The sequence below is a fragment of the Pogoniulus pusillus genome, chromosome 35 (assembly GCF_015220805.1).
Source record: "Pogoniulus pusillus isolate bPogPus1 chromosome 35, bPogPus1.pri, whole genome shotgun sequence".
NCBI lineage: Eukaryota > Metazoa > Chordata > Aves > Piciformes > Lybiidae > Pogoniulus > Pogoniulus pusillus.
Window position 1 is genome coordinate 6,634,695 of NC_087298.1, and position 17,225 is coordinate 6,651,919.

The 17,225-nt window shown below is 47.2% G+C and overlaps 2 protein-coding genes across 4 annotated transcripts in view; both read right to left on the minus strand.

Moving 5' to 3' along the window:
• CDK5RAP2 (CDK5 regulatory subunit associated protein 2) overlaps nucleotides 1–7,332 on the minus strand; it is a 92,168-nt gene extending 84,836 nt beyond the window's left edge. For all 3 annotated transcript variants that reach the window (XM_064171382.1, XM_064171383.1, XM_064171381.1), the window contains exons 1-3: nucleotides 7,087–7,332; nucleotides 6,835–6,902; nucleotides 4,849–4,916 (exon numbers count right to left, since the gene is read on the minus strand). In XM_064171382.1, coding sequence (XP_064027452.1) covers nucleotides 4,849–4,916; nucleotides 6,835–6,902; nucleotides 7,087–7,331 — 381 coding nt within the window. In that variant the 5' untranslated portion in view covers nucleotide 7,332. The remainder of the gene's footprint in view (nucleotides 1–4,848; nucleotides 4,917–6,834; nucleotides 6,903–7,086) is intronic.
• A 3,356-nt stretch (nucleotides 7,333–10,688) lies between these two features.
• The window catches only part of MEGF9 (multiple EGF like domains 9), a 62,759-nt gene continuing 56,222 nt past the window's right edge, over nucleotides 10,689–17,225 (minus strand). Inside the window, exon 6 of the mRNA XM_064170993.1 lies at nucleotides 10,689–15,741. Within this exon, the coding sequence (XP_064027063.1) occupies nucleotides 15,287–15,741 (455 nt within the window). The 3' untranslated portion in view covers nucleotides 10,689–15,286. The remainder of the gene's footprint in view (nucleotides 15,742–17,225) is intronic.

Below are 17,225 nucleotides of genomic sequence, written 5' to 3' on the forward strand. Positions count from 1 at the left end.
AGCTCTGCCCTGAGCCTCCCCTTCTCCAGGCTGCACACCCCCAGCTCCCTCAGCCTCTTCTCACAGGGCTGTGTTCCAGGCCCCTCACCAGCTTCATCACCCTTCTCTGGACACCTTCCAGTACCTCAACATCTCTCTTGAATTGAGGAGCCCAGAACTGGACACAGCACTCAAGGTGTGGCCTGATCAGTGCCAAGTACAGGGGAAGAATAACCTTCCTTGTCCTACTGGCCACACTGTTCCTGATCCAGGCCAGAGTGCCATTGGCACACTGCTGGCTTATGTTCAGCTACTATCCACCAGTACCCCCAGGTCTCTTTCTGCCTGGCTGCCCTCAGTCACTCAGTCCCCAGCCTGTAGTGCTGCTTGGAGATGTTGTGGTCAAAATGTAGAACCTTGCACTTAGCCTTGTTAAATCTCATCCCCATGGCCTCTGCCCACCCATCCAGCCTGTCCAGGTCCCTCTGCAGGGCTCTCTTACCCTCCAACAGATCAACACCTGCTCAAAGCTTGGTGTCATCTGCAAACTTACTAATGCTGGACTCAATCCCCTGTTCCAGATCATCAATAAAGATATTGAACAGGGCTGGGCCCAGCACTGATCCTTGGGGAACACCACTAGTGACAGCTGCCAACTGGATGTGGCAACCCCTCTCTGGGCCTGGCCCTTCAGCCAATTCTTGACCCATATCAGAGTGAATCTGTCCAAGCCATGAGCTGCCAGCTCTGCCAGGAGCTGCTTGTGGCAGACAGTGTCAAAGGCTTTGCTGAAGTCCAGGCAGACTACATCCACAGCCTTCCTCACATTCACCAGGTGGGTAACCAGATCATAAAAGGAGATGAGGTTGGTGAGGCAGGACCTGCCCTTCCTAAACCCATGCTGGCTGGGCCTGATCCCTTGGCCATCCTGTAGGTGCTTTGTGATGGCACTCAAGATGACCTGTTCCATCACCTTGCCTGGCACTGAGGTCAGGCAGACAGGTCTGGAATTCCTGGTTCCTCCTTCCAGCCCTTCTTGTGGATGAACATCACACTGGCCAGTTTCCAGTCTTTGGGGACCTCTCCAGTGAGACACGACTGTTGATAAATGGAGAGTGGCTTACCCTGGAGTTCCAGTTATATGAGCACAAACAGCAGTGGATATAAACCTGAACTATGCAAGCTGTCACTGTTTCAAGGAACGGGATGCAATTCAGACAGATCCAAACAGGCTTCAAAAGTGGAACAGCACAAACTGCACGAGGTTCAACAAGTGCAAAGTCCTCCATCTTGATCATGCCAGCCCCAAGCACAAATCCAGGCTGGCTGCAAAGTGGGTTGAGAGTTGGCCTGAAGAACACACTCGGGGATGTTGACTGACGAGAAGCTCAAGATGAGCAGGCAGTGCACCCACGTGGCCCAGAAGCCAAGTCGTGGTGCTGGGCTGCATCCGGAGGAGCACAGCCAGCAGGTGAAGAGAAGTGATTCTGTCCTTTTATGCTTCTCTGGTGAGACCCCACCCTGAATCTTCCATCACAAGAAGGAAACAGAGCTGCAGCAGTGAGTTCAGAGGGCCATAAGAATGTTCAAAGGGTCAAAGCGCTTCTGCTATGAGGGTAGGTTGGGGGAGCTGGGGTTCAGCCTGGAGAAAAGACTCCAGGGGGACCTTAGAGCTGCCTTCCAAGCCCTGAAAGGAGCCTACAGGAAGGCTGGAGAGGAACTTTTCATAAGGATGCATAGCAACAGGACAAGAGAGAATGGTTTTAAGCTGTCAAAGAGCAGGTTTAGACAGGGTCTGAGGACGAAGTTCTTCAGTATGAGGGTGATAAAACACTGGAATATGTTGCTCAGAGTGGTTGTGGATGCCTCCTCATTGGAAATGCTTAAGGTGAGACTGGATGAGGCCTTGGGCAACCAAGCCTAGTTGAGAATGTCCCTGCCCAAGGTTTCTTCCAATCCAAGCCATTCTATGTTACCTCGTGAGTATCACAGATTCTCTTGAATGATCAAAATGGCTATTTTGGAACATCTGAACAGATGCAAGAATGACCACACCACAACTCTGTATTTAGGGTTACAGCGCCCCAGGAAGAATACTGCTCAAAACTTAAATCATTATTCACAGTAAACAAAGACATTAAACATTTCTCAAATGAAGCAAGCAGAACTGTGCTAGATCCTGCTGGTCTTCCTGGCAAGTTCAGTTCTATGTTCAACCAGTGAGAGCAGATCTTACAGCATTTGGTTTGCAGTTGTTTGGGTTTTCTATTTTCTAAAGCAGTCAGCAGATCATTCCTAACAATTTTCCCCAATCCAAGTGTCAAGGACACTCTGAAATTGTATCAGCTGAACTTCTAGTTAGTCTTCACCCTCTCCATAGTTTGAGTCAAAAGGAAAACATGATTTCAAAAGAACTGGGCATACCTTCATTTTACTCACATATTGCAGTGGAAACAGAATTAAACTAAAGAGCTTGAAGGCAAATAAAAGAGACTATGCAACCATAAAGCAAGAAGTGAAACAAATGTCATCTCCAACATTCAGTGTTTTGGAGGCAAGTTAATTTAGGCAGACTACAATTAAAACGTTATAGCTTAATAAAAAGGCAATGTGTCAAACGTGAACGAGTTCAGGCTGCAGAGGAATTTTAATGGCAATCTCAGCTTAAGCATTTAAAGACTCAGTCTTAATTCCATGATGCATTTTGACTTCTGTACTTAAAAAAAGAATGAAAGCAGAGAAATAGCAGAGACGCTCCTTGAAAAACCAGAGCGATGCAATACAGCCTGCATCGAGCACTGCACACCAGAGGCAGCATGGTAGCAAACAGCACTTGCCTACCTCGGTTCAGCTCCTTTCCACATCTGCAAAGAGCCACCCTCATGCAAAACAGCATCTGGCAGCAGATGCTGTGGTTCCACAGCACACCAGTTTCTGCCACCAGAGCCCATTTTACAAGTCAGTAAAACTCTGATTCGGTGGGTTTGGGGAGACAAAAGAAAAAACAAAACCCACAATTGTCACCACTTAGCTCCCCAACTTGATACCAATCACCTCTCCAATTCATGAACATCTCCAGAACCATTAACGAGGTCCTCAGAGACGCCTTTCCCTCTGCCCATGCAATCACATATTCTATCACAAGGTGGCTCCCCCCGACACTGCAAAGAAGTGGGACACACCACAAATACTACGGCAGCCTACACCTCCAATACTATCCAGATCAGCATCTTCTCCAGTCTAAAAAAGGACCTATGTGCATCCAGCCTTTAGCCCGTTCAAAGGTCATTTTATCCACCTTGTTCTCTCTGACATACAAAGCAAGGAGTCCACTCTTTTCACCATTCCCTTCTCATATCCTGTATAAATACAGCCTCAAAGATCAGCAAATGCATGCAGTAAGACAGATACACACAAACCACCTCCAAGCACTTTAAAAGCAATCTTAATTAGCAGGTAAAGTGGGATAAGAATAGCCTTATGGTGCCAGTCCAGCAGTGCATCTAAACAGAGCTACCACAGGAAGTTTGGTAAAAAGTAAAAGGACAAAGACTAAATAAATGCTCCCTTGCTCAAATTTAGCCTTTAGCTACCAGCAATCTTAAAGACTCAGAAGTTACAGAAGTATCCCTGGGTTTAATGGATTCTTGAGCACTGTTATACTGCTGGCATCCATAAAAGCCAGTGAGAAGTTTTAAGCTCAGTTCAACATAAGGTGTCTGTACATACCAGGAAAGCAGAGATCTGTGGGAGACCCTTTCTCTTCTACATCATGCACCACAAACCACAGATTTTTTTACCTCCCTTCTACAGCTTTTTTCCCCTTGTGCAAACGAATATTCCAGATACCACGGTAAAAGGTTTGGAGCACATAAATGCCAAGGCAGTGTCTTTCTAGCCCAGCCAACACACAGAGGAAGCAAAATAGATACAGATTGTAAAAAACATCCTTCACCAAGGCTTTTCAAAACAAGCTTTGAATTCTGAGCAGAGAGCATAGCTTTCTCCTCAGAGGGTTATAAGGCCACAAGAAACTGAAAGAGAGTTTAGAAGCAACACTCATTTCAAACATAACAATGCCACAAAAGGTAGCAGCGGCTACAGAAGCACACTAAAAGCTGCAGGCACTTGAACACGTCCTCTAAAGACAGCAAGCCCCAGCCTTTATCTGCAGCAGCCATCTCAGATATTTTTGGTTGCTTTCCTCTCTACAGTTTCTTCACAAACTCATAACAACTTCATTTAAATCTTTTTACTAGGGCAGATGTCCTGCGGCACAGCTACACCCCAACCAAATCATCATTCAGCAGCTATAAGCAACTGGCTTAAAGTAATCAACACAAATATATATTTAAAACCCCTAATATTTTTCTTTATGCTTTACATAGTACCAAAACCAGTTCTACCTACAGAATTTATACAATGATACTGGACCTGTAAAACAGAAGTGCTCCAAGCACTCTCATAAAGGTATTATACAGCAGTAATAAAAAGCCAACTCTTGTGCTAGTCTAAACAAAAATAAAGTTAATGCTTCCCTGAAATAAATCAGTTGCAGATTCACAAACTAAGCTCTGATGTTTCTGTGACTGCATGAACTTTGGAGCAGAAGGTGCCAATTTTTGTTTCACAACTTGAGAGCAGCAGCTGGCTGGTCTCAACAATGATCTGGTGGCTCTGCTTTTAAAAGCAATACTTTAGAAAGGGAAGTTCAAAGCACAAATAGCCAGCTGGTCATAACACAGATCTGCTGGAGGTAACTGACACAAACTAAAGAACCTGACCCAGAGAGTCAACACTTCAGCCAGCATGTTAGAAATATTTTGGCTATAAATCTGTCACTGAGTCATATATTCAAGATGTGCTTACATTTTCATAGTCCTTCATAGTCCGAGCTCTAGTTGGTGAGACTGTCTCTTCTGCCACATCTGGTAACACTAGACATTGAAAGAAGACAGAACAAGATCAGACAGTGGAATCTATAGGGTTTCAGTTTGGAAGCAGCAAAGGTCTGCTTGAATCTAAACATAATAGAAGTGCCAGACTTTTTGGGAAGCAAGGGAGGAATTGTTTTGCTCCTTGTTAACATTGTGTGCTATTGCAACTAAGCACTGAGTCTATGGGCTTTCTCATCACAATACGCTGTCTACCACTTAAAACTCCCAAATTCCAACATCACTCATTTAAGCCAAGATACACACTGAGATGTGTACACAGGTACACTTTCTAGAGCAACTAGGGAGGATCCCCACATTAGAATTAAGTCCTTTTCAGCTATTAGAAAACAGTTCAAATCATTCAATATCTTACTGGTCACAGTACAGAGCTCCACCTTTAGAGTCAGGGAACCTGTGGCCAGTATCTATGCTCTTAAAGAATAACTCCTCATGAATTTACACATACTTAAAGTCTCTTTGCACACACACTCTGTAACAGCCACATTTAACAGGACTGAGAAACCTCTTCCAACTCACATCTGTGAGAACAAACTCTTAATCAGAATAATAAAACTGTATAAAATAACACAGCACTTACACTGAACTGGACTCAGCCTGATTGTCATACTAAGTAACACAAAATACTTCATTTGAATCACTTCTGAATGTGTAATTCAGTCTTGAAAACAACTCAAAGAGAACCAGCCAGTGGTTTTCTAACCTCGACCTTCTAATCAGTTTCCTAGACCACATGCAGAACACACCACCACTATTTTGCAGCATATATGTTTCTTAGATTTGCTTCCCTTGATGAGCAAACAGATCATAGAATCATAGAATCAACCAGGTTGGAAGAGACCTCCAAGATCATCCAGTCCAACCTAGCATCCAGCCCTAACCAATCAACTAGACCATGGCACTAAGTGCCTCGTCCAGTCTTTTCTTGAAGACCCCCAGGGACGGTGCCTCCACCACCTGCCTGGGCAGCCCATTCCAATGGGAAATCACTCTCTCTGTGAAGAACTTCTTCCTAATATCCAGCCTATACCTACCAGATCTTCCTGGTAAACCCCCTGTTTTGCCTCTGTTTCAATTACTCACTTCATCTGTATAATGAAATCAGCCAAGGTATGTGGCTGGCCACATGCACACACAAAGAGAAATCAAAAACATACCCCTCGAATTTACATAACAGAAATAGAGTTAACAATACAGATATGTGGTTTCAAACCAGTACTATTTAGCCAGCTGACTTCAAAATACGTGATTCCAGCAAGCCTCCACACCTACAGATGAACAGTTAAGTGGTCACCATATGAAAAACGGAGTGAATCACAGCTGCTGTTCAGCTACAACTAGGCAAAAAAGCTTCTTCACATGCGAATAGATAAAACCTAAGCTACTGAGTCTAGACCAGCGCTTCAGGCAGGAAGTAACTGAAGAGCTGAAGTGGAACATCTAACGATGCGCAGCAAGCAGCTTCCCTAAAACTAAGCAGCCTATGAGGCAGCAGCGTTGCCTTGCTGGATATTCTAAGTGTTTTAAGTACATGTTCCACAAAACCGCTCAGCATCTTACGTAATGACCAGAGGAACATCGCAGGCGGCAGTAACAGCGGCAGTTGCTGGCGGTTTATAGTCTTAAAAAGGCACAACTCGCAAAACCCTTCACCACGTCAGGAGTTTCCTGGGTTTTTTCCTTTCCTCAAGACACGGCGGTTTGCCCTGGTTCGGGACCCGCACGAAACTCTGAGACCCGGGCAGGGGCGTGGGGGCTTCCCCAGCCAACAGGGATGGCGCAGTGCACAGCTTGGTCCCTCAGGCCAGGCCGGGAGGTACCGGGCCGGGCCGAGATGCCGGTGCCCAACCCCCTGATCCCTACATTGCACGGGGCGCTCCCACTCGCTTCCCGGCCTTACCTTCTCCGCCGGCCGGAGCGGGCTGGGGGTCCCCACGAGAGATGTCTGGCAGCTGGGAGACACTGACACTGAGAAAGAAGGACACCAGTGAGGAGTAGAAACCTCGAGAGGTGCCGTCCCCCCGACACACGCTGGGGACCGGCAGGCCCAGCCCCGACACACGCAGCAGAGGGGAGGGGGGCAGCGGGCCCGGCGCCGCAGCCCGGCGCCCGTGTTGCGGCCAGCCACGGCCCAACTGCCCTACCAGCCTACCTGTTCTCAAGGGCTACCGGCAGCGTCAGGTCTTCCCCTGGCAACGAGTCCATGGCAGCACCGGCCCGCAGGTCCCGGCGGCGGCCAGAGCGCCAGCTCCTTTGTGCGCGGCTTTGGCGGCTCCGCTGGAATTCAAACGCCCGCAACCGTTTCCGCCATCTTTGCGCCAGCGGACGTGAAGCTGCTGAAGCCAGGAGGAGGAGCGTAGAGGGCGGGCACAATGGAAACTCAATGGAGTCCGCCATGTTTTCTGCGGGCGGTGCCTGAAGTTGGGCGGCCAGACGACATGTTGGATGAGGGCAGGGTGGGACGGTGAACGGTGGAGACTGCCAGCTGGAGAAATGTGGGGAAAGCTCTCGGGAACCATCCTGGACGAGGGACCAAGAGCGATGGCCTCCAGCTGCCATCTTTCGTCCCAAAAAAGGACTGGCTACGAGAAGCCTCCACCTTTATTGAGGGCAGTAGCTGCCATCTTGACTGAGGGCAAGTCAGGCACGCCTGTCGAGCCTGTGGCCAGGCGCCGGGGCGCCCCGGCGGAGGCGTAGGCAGCGGTCCCGGGGTGCAAGCGCGGTCCGTGCTCCGCCCGGCTGCTTTCGGTCCTTACGCCAGAAAACGCGTTTGGAAGAGGCTTTGGTTGGGGTGCGCCGGGACTCCTGTGCTCTACGGCGCCAAATCATCATTAGGCTTTGCTTGTTTTCCAGTTCTAGGCACTGTGCTTCCTAAGTGGCAGGGGTGGAAAGCCGGGAGGGCAGAGGCTCTGCTACTCCTTCAGCACTGAAGCAGCCTGACTTTGACAGGAAGGCGGGGGACGGGGGTGTGAGGCAGAGGTCCAAGCATTGCAGCTCTCCCACCTTGTGGGGGAGAGAACGCTCTCAGATTGACGTTTCAGAACGGAGACAGTTGGATGTGCCAAACTGAGTTACAGTCTGCCATCGTTTGCCCTCCTAAGCACCACTGTGCCTGGGGGGACGCAGAGGTCCAAGCATTGCAGCTCTCCCACCTGGGGTAACCATGCCAGGAGCAGGTGGAGCTTCTCCTGCTCTTCATTAATGCATTACTGAAAAACAGCGTGTGGGGTTGAAATGCTTTCCTGCCGTATTTACAGCCTCAACCGGGCCACCCTGCCCGCACTTACTCTCAGCATTACCTGCAACCGGAGGAAGCGCTGTTCCAGCAAGACACTCACCTGGCTCTCACCCCCAGGAGCTGTGCTTAAGCCTTAGGTTTGTTTTCCTCTTCCATACTAAGTGTGTCAGGTTTCACTTGCTCATTTCCATCTGGTCTGTCTCAAGGGGATTCTTACCTGGCTAAGAAGTAGGCTACAGACAAGGGCTGACTGTGGGCCATGGTGATTTTGTGAGTGTGTAATTCCAGATGGGCATCGTCCTCCGTTAGTTCCACTTTTCTCCATCTACCAGCACCAGCTCTGCTCTCTGAGCAAATTAAAACTGTATGCCTGCAAAAGGCCCTAGGCTGGTGCTAGCAGCCCCTGCAAACAGTGGATGTGGCATGGTCTTGATGGGCTTCCCAGCCCTACTTCTGTTTTCCAGTTTGATGTGTACGAGGCATGATGGAGCAGCTGTTAGTACCCCCAACTGCCAGGAAGGGCCAGGCACTAGTTAGCACAGCTAAGCTCTTAATCTCTTCTCCTATCCCATTGGACATGCTTCATGCTTTACATTTGGGATCTGGTGACCTTAAGAGATGCTTAGTCCCTACAGCTCCTCCATGGCCCTGGAGAGACGTTTGTCACCTTATGTGGCTGGCTCCCCTTTTGCAGCAGCCTCACCAGCTGCCAAGCTGAACTTTTCCAAATCACGTCTGCCCTATGGCACCAGGATCTGATCAGCCAGCCTCAAATGGGGCTGTGCTTGTTTGCAGAGCAGGTCTTACTTAAAGGGTGATACCAATTTGCTCTTATTTAAGGCTGGAGCAAGGTGTGATCTATTTGGTGCATTCCAATAAAACAGCATCCATCAGCCACGAGTACAGCACAAATCATACACTGCTTGTGTGCTAGCCCAGAACCTCTGTGTCTACAGAGCTACAGTTTCAACTTTCAAAAGGGAATCAACAGAGCTCTCCTTGCCAAGTTTCTCACTTCATGCAATGGCTGATGGACAAAGCTAGATAGATATCTACATGTCTGTGCACTCAGACTTGCTGGGACATTTCCCTGCCTTACTGCACTGCTGTTTTAAAATCTCCAGCAGCACCAAGAAGCTGCAAAGGGCAGAGAGGGCTGGGAAGTGTATTGTTTAGAAGCAGCTAACAACTTGCCTTCTGATAATCTGCTTAATGTTGTTTAACCTTATCTTAATTAGTGGTACATTTGGGGAGATTATGCTAAATCCCTGTGCCAGGAGGATGTGTTGGGATGATGCCTTCCTGCTTTACAAGGCTGCCTGAAATCCTTAACACTGTAGAAGCAAATTACTTAAGGGAATCTAGGAAAGAAATACTTACAGCAAGTGTGATGGTATGGATGAGTTGACCACCAACTCCCAAGGAGAGGGAGGAAAGACAGCTGCTCAGTACACTGTGGCTGAAGCACCGTGGTAGCACAAGCAGGAGGGATGTCACCATCAGCTGAGTCATCCTCTTCTCAAGTCCCTGCTCTGGGGACCTGGTTCAGCATTCAGTTATGCCTCCTTCTGTTACAAGTCAGAGCAACATTCCTGCTAAGCTAAGTCATACACAATCAGTTCTGCTAATGTACATCAGACCTCAGTGCACTCCCTGGAATTTCACCAGTGTGCCTCTTGCTTATGTAGCCCTGGCTCAGTTAAAACATTTGAATGAACGCTGAATGTGCTGTCTTAATTGATGCTGACTTACCTCTCTTCAAGTTCTTTGCTTATTAAGGGCCAGAGACATAACATTCAACGGTAGAGAGTAGCTTTTAGCATTTTTATTTGTTTCTGCACCAATAAATTTAAAAGAGAAAATAAATAAAACCAAACCAATCCCCTAAGACTGACAAGTGAGAAACACACATAAGTTTTCCACAGGTCCTTTTGGAGACACCACCAGAACTGTTCAAAACTATTGACGCCACAGCTGTGGATTTCAGGAGTATCCAATAACATCCATTTCCTTTAGAAGACAGATTGTGGCCACGAAATAAAGTCTGATCCAATATCCTCTCCCAATTTCTAGCTTTGCTCTGCAGGTTTTATTTCTAATGAATGCACACATCTCTGACAGAAGCTGTGTGAACAGCAGAGACATGAATGGGGACACTGACTGTGGAGCTACCAAACGTTAATCAAATAGCTGAAAGCTGGCATGGTTAATAAGCAGACACAAGAGATCACAGGGCCCATTTCTGAGCAGGATTATCTGACACAGAGTGTCAACTGTATTTAGGAATATCTGATGTTTAAAAAACATGTTTGTGCCGTGGTTCTCATCTCCCATACGGGGGATATAACGCCAGGAATAATTCTCTTGGAACAAATGTCATTACTGGGATGAGATCAAATTCAATCCTTCCCGTTTCAGGCCAGCTCTGGCTGCTGTCAATGGAAAGACTCCAGCTGAACTCTAACAAACCAAAAAAAACCAAACCCCACCAAACACAAAAATCCAAGTGGCAGAGATACAAATTATATACATTTATTTTTATTCATTTTAAATAACATTCTTCTGTATAAATTCTGACATATATTCAAATCATACACTCTTCTGCTTTAGAAATACATTTGTAAGCACAGCCTGTGCTGAGGAGCCGCCTTAGTCGGATGTGTAGTCAGACTGATGGGTTTCAGCCCAGAGCATGAACAACTTTTAAGGCCCACATTTTTTCTTATTTTAACCCATCTCTCTGATACATGAAGAGCAAGAGTCCTGGGGGAGCTCATTTTAAAACTTCACTTTAAAGAGAAACATATTTTTTTAGGATTCAATCTTACAGCCTTCCTTTAAAGGAGACTCTGCAAACTGTCTGCCACTTATACCACACGCCTAACATTCAAGATAAAGACCACATAGTTAACCACACAGCAGTGGTTAACTGGCCCAGGATACCTGAAGGATGCTGAATACATTCCCTCCTCTTTCCTAAATGGATTCCAGTGTGCTAAGTTTGCTCAGCCTGGTCCAAGGGAATTATCATTCTGAAGGATGACAGCTCCCGACAGCTCCCCAGGGCTAGCACTCCATGCAGTTATTTCTGGCTACAGCAGTTCATACAATTTGAGATCCTCTCTTCACGTTAACCCAATCACTTTTTTGCATGTCTCTTGCACTCTGTGCTTATCAAATGCTTTCCTAAATTGTGAGCCATCCAAGCTGCCCCATGCCTCTGACACGTCATTGCTTTTTGCCCTTTATCCACTTCATTCTGTCCCCTTGCCTTCAGTTACTTGACTGTGGTGCTGAACTCACCCCCTCTAGACCAGCTGGCTCCACAGGGTCCTCATGACCCCAAGGATCATGCCTTGAGAGGTGGTTTGCCCACACTCTCCCAGCCCTCACTTGCTTTATCATACCTTCTCTATGCTCTACAGCCACTGCACCACACCATCGACTACTTTTCTCCATGACAGCCACATCAGTACAGCTAGCTAGTGGCATGCCCAGTGAGGTGGTGATGCATGGTGGCCCTCCAGGAATGCTACATGTATCTGTATTGCCACATCAGCCCTAGAGGTTCCCTAGATGCCTTCCCCTGGTCTCACTACTGAATTTGGCCTCAGTGCAGCCTCCTAAGTCCATTTCTGGTTTCTGTGCCCACACCCCAATGTGGTGCAGGGCAAACAGCATCTAGGAAGCTTCATGACAAGTTACAACACATGGCAGGTTGGTGACTCTGGTGGCCTTTAGCACTCTGGCACAGGTGTTTCAGTTCAAAGCCACCCTAAGCTGACTGAAAGTATAACTAGCTCAGCTTCTTCCTCATCTCCTGTGGAGCCCAGGGGCTGCACCACTGATGGAGAGTGAAAGGAGGATCTGATCTCATGTCACCAAAGTCAAGCACAAAGCTGTTTGTTCGTTCTTTGCTAGCCACTGATCTCCTTTTACAAGCACTGTTCCTCCATGCTGAAGGCCTGGCTGCTGGAAATCACTGGCATTTTCCTGCTGACTCAGTCTGCCATCTGACAAGCACTGTGCCAGTGCCACATCCTTGCCGTGCTCCAGTCCCTGCTGAAGAACAGCCTGTGCTTTCCTCTGCTGCCCAAACCTGGGCAGCCAGGTTACCCCCTGCCCAACGAAGCTTCCCATCACATCTGCTGGGGTCATCTAGATCCATTCATCCAGATGTGCAACCCACAGACAACAGCAGGACTGTTCTGCCCTCCCTCACAGACTCATAGTAAGGCATCCTGACCGCCTCCTCTCTCAAACACCAAGTGTAGAGAGTCATTTGGAGGTCAGAAGCAGCCCAGATGCAGGCACCTCCTAGTGCTGCAGTAGGCACGGCCTAGAAGGGCTCAGCCTCTGAACTCACACCATGGTTTTGCAGATGGCCATTATCTCTAGAGCAAAAGAAAAATCAGTGCCCACTTCTGATACCAAGTAGCCTACAGCCACACCAGAACTTGAGGAAGAGGTGCCCTGAGGTAAAGATGACAAGGTCTACTAAACCATTTTGGCAACCTTGAAGTGAACAATATGCCCTTGGCTTTGCATTAGTCCCAGAAGCTAACCTTTCTAAGTTACCTCTCCCCACCCCATGAAGTGCCCAAGTGCAAGTGTATCGCTAAATCAGCACTGCTAAATGATGGCAACGCTTAGGAACAGTTCTCTTCTACCACCACTTTGCTCTTTAGAAGTATGATGAGTAACTCAAGAATTAGCAACATCCAGATTTTTCTCCTCCACTCCTCCCCCGTTTTAGAACTAAAAGTAACTTTGCTTTGACTGACATCAGCCAAATGTATTACCTCAGCTGTGGGATCTCACACAGGCCCACAGCAGGCAACAGGACCCTTGCCACTGGCCTATGTGCAATGTCACATCTGGCCTCACAGTCCCACTTAGTCATCCGCAGCTATTTTCCTTCTTACTTGCCATGCCTTATCTTTAAATCAGGCAGCACATTTTTGATGCAGAAATGGCATTTTTGAGCTTGTGTTTAAAGCACCTATTCCTCCCCCCACAAAGCCTTCAATGGCAAGAAAAGCCTCCATGCAGCACCAGAAAGCCAATAAATAATCTCCACACTCTTCCTACAGTTTCTCATCTTGAGAAATCCTTACTTCCCCCTGGCTTTGAGGATGCATCAGTCAGCTCCTGCTGACCTTTAAGCAGGCAGGTGCTTCATTTATCCTCAGCATCAGTTGCTTGCAAAGCACCAACACACACAGCAATGCCGCTCTAGTTCTGAGGCTGGTCACGAGCTAGGTGAAGTATTGGTTTCACACCCTGCTTAAATGCAATGGTATTGATTGCCATGGGTGGGACCTGCTGGCCCTCCAGCACAGGGAGGACATGGTGCCTGCTTCGAGGCACCCACACAGTCTGCAGGGACCCGGTGAGGAAGCCCACGGTGCAACCTCCCTGTGCTGTGCTGCCCATTAGTTGTTCTCCTTCTGCTAACAGCCCACCAGCCTCCCACTAAACCCAAGGAAATCTGCTCAACCTACAGCCCCCTCTAGGCTTTTTTGACAGCCAATTCCCCACCACCACCTTGTGCTGCAGACATTTCCTGAAAGCATCCATGCACTTTCAGCTTCCAAGCCTATAGAAGCACAGGCTGGCTCTGTCAAGCTCTTTGTCCAAAAGCCATTTCCACCCAAATCCAGGAATGTTTTGCCTTTTCCCTTCAGGAGGCTGTGCTCAGCCCTCTGGCAATTCTCTCCCATCACCTTGTATCAGCACAAGAGAGATGACAGTGAGATCCACTCACCTGATGGGCAGCAGCCTCAGAAAAGCTCAGCCATTGAGACCAGGCTCTCAATGCATTCCTGACAGTGTATTTGCTCTTTGTAGACAGATTGAAAAGCAAGTAGCTGAATGGTTTTGGACACATCCCAGGCCCTGGTCATGGCAACACTGGCATTCACTCTCTATTGAAAGGAAGGGGAACATTTGACAGATGCAAGCAAGGAGCACTCACATTTCCTCTAGAAAAAGACAGTTATTGAACGACAGAAGAAGAAAAGCTTCCAGCAGTCGGTGTTTGCCAGAGTCCCAGCTCCAACAATATTGCCATCTCATTTACAGTATTTTCAACAGTCCTCCTCATGGTTTTCTTTTTAACCAATGCCACTAACCGCTGTACAGTTAAAACCTAGGGGGTAAAACAGGACCTAGGTGAGGCTGGGGGGGGGGCTGTGGTTTTCTTGTTGGGGTTTTTTGGTTGGTTGTCTTTTTTTTTTTCTTTACAAATAATTACAAATACAATTCCAAGAAGATATATTACATTTTATATACAGAACACACCATTTCTATCAGGGTAAGGTATTAAGCCTAGCTTTTATTTTTTACACGGCAACCCTGAGATGTCATTTGTCGTCTTCCCTTGCACAGAAACTATACAAGTTCATTAACTCCTTCTAGAAAAGAAAAATATTGGATTGCTATGTTTGAATAGCATCATCACCCTGTATAAATAGAAAGGGAAAAGCTTTGTCTCTTCCTTAACTACATTATTGTCATGATTATTTTTTTCCCCTCTGTTTCCCTACTTAATGGAAACTGATAATGGTGACTTTTGTCAAGTGTGCAACCCACTCCTCTACCTGCCTTTTGGTAGTACAGTGAACAACTATTTCACTTTTTTGTCCTCCTTTCCAAACAAATTTCTATCAGGAACTAATATGAAGCCTTTAAAAGGTCTGTTTCCTGAAAATCCACTGTTAATTCATGAGCTACTTGTCAAACTAAAAGACACAGACGTAAGCGTTAGGTTGGCTGGAAATCAAATAGCTTCTGATGAATCACAGGGTACTGCTTTCTCCACCCCACCAACTCTTCATCAAACAAACCCCTCAGCATTTTCAGATCAGCAAAACCAAGTCTGTAACAACAGTGACTTCTATGGAGAACAGGACACTGAACACATTTCACCATATTACCTGAAACTCGGGTGTACTACATTTTTATCTGTTCACCTGCAAGCTACGGCATGCCCAGCATAAGAGTATCTGAACAGCAGATTCTTCTGCATGGAGCCTTGGCATGGATCCTGATACCCCCTCCATAAGCCCTGTAACTTCTTCAAGCCAACTCTGGAATAGCTGGAGCACTGCTTCTAAGCTTTGTAATTATGCATGGGAGTCGTCAGAGTCAACTGTCCGTTGGGCGCAACTTCATTGCCATCATCTTCCAACAGCCCCGAAACATCAGCGTTGGGTATGCTGTCATGGTAGCTGCTGAAGCTGATGTTGTCCTCTTTGAGTTCAATGGTCCAAAAAGGAGCATTCAGTTTCCTGTTTTGATACTCACGGTACATGTAGACAGCACCCACAAAGCCCATCAGCAGGACCACAACGATGATGATGACTGTCAAAATAATGATGTTAAACTGAGTCCATGACACGTCTGCAAAAGCAGAGGTGCTGTTGTCAGAGGAACTGAGAGGAAATAGAGTCTGGATAGTCGCTGGTGAGAACGTGCTGTTTGTCACTGCTGTTGGAAACGATGTTGCCTTGCTGGCATTTGGAGCAGAAGTTGTGAACTCTTTTGTTTCTGGGGCAAGAGTGGCTTCTACAAAAGAAATTAAAAGCGATCAATACAGACATGCAAAGATGCAATCGAACACCAACAGAAAAGACTGGACATTTCTGTCACAGCAAGAAAGTCTACCTTGGTCCAGCTGGTATTGTTTCTAAAGAGTTTACAGCAAAGGAAAATAAAGAATCAAAGAATGGCTTGGGTTGGAAGGGATCTGTAAAGGTCATCTGGTCACAGGATGTTAGGGGTTGGAAAGGACCCAAAGAGGTCATCGAGTCCAACCACCCTGCCAGAACAGGACCATACAATCTAGCTCAGGTCACACAGGAACATATCCAGACTGGCCTTGAAAGGCTTCAGAGGAGACTCCACAACCTCTCTGGTGAGCCTGTTCCAGTGCTTTGGGACCCTTAAAGAAGTTCCCCTTTGTGTTGAGGTGGAACCTCATGTGCTGCAGCTTCCATCCATTGCTCCTTGCCCTATCCCAGGGAGCAAGTGAGCAGAGCCTGTCCCTTGCCTCCTGACCCCCAGCCCTCAAATGTTTATAAACGTTTATTAGATCCCTTCTCAGTCTTCTCCTATCCAGACTAAAAAGCCCCAGGTCCCTCAGCTTCTCCTCATCAGGCAGTGTTCCAGTCTCTTAATCATCCTCATAACCCTCTGTTGGACTTTCTCAAGCAGATCCCTGTCCCTTTAAACTGGGGAGCCCAATACTGAATGCAGTACTCAAGATGGGATCTCACCATGGCAGAGTTCATGCCTGCTGCAGCAAGCAGGGATATCCCCAACTAGATCAGACAGTTCAAAGTCTCATCAAGTCACACCTTGAATGTCTCCAAGGATGGGGCCTGCACCACCTCCTCAGGCAACCTGTTTCAGTGTTCCACCAGTGGAAAATAGTTGGCCAGGGTTGGGCTGAGTTTTTAAACTAGTTCTGACTGCAGCATTCCTTTGAAAAGTCTAAGGATGGATGGGTGGGTGAACGGGTGGGTGGATGCAGCAGCCAAGATTCACAGTTAGATACACAAGCTCATGCTGCAAACAAGCCTCCTAGGCCAGCTTATATTCAGTCCATGAAAACAGGGCTCTACCAAGCTCAGCAGAGTTTGGACTTTGCACATAATGAAGGCAGAGCTTAACTCATTGTCTGTGTGGGCTGCACCATCAGACTGGGAGGACACACTGACTTCAGGAGCTTAAATCTTTCACATTTGGCACACAAGATGTAAGATTATGTTCCCATTAGTAGTGCTGATCCTGCCTTACCTGTACCAGAAAACCAGAAATGAGCTCATGACCCATGAGTGTCCTGCCACTATGTCAGCCAACAACCAGTTTCTATGTTTACACTGCTTTTGTGTAGAAAGGCACAACAACCCCAGTTCTGCTTTTGAATGAAGAACTCATATATATATAATCTCCTGGAAGCTGTAGTCTGCATTAGCAGAAGGTAACTAAACCACAACAACAAAAAAAAAGACAGTGGCTGCCTTTTTGAAGCTTCCAAAGGCAGCAGA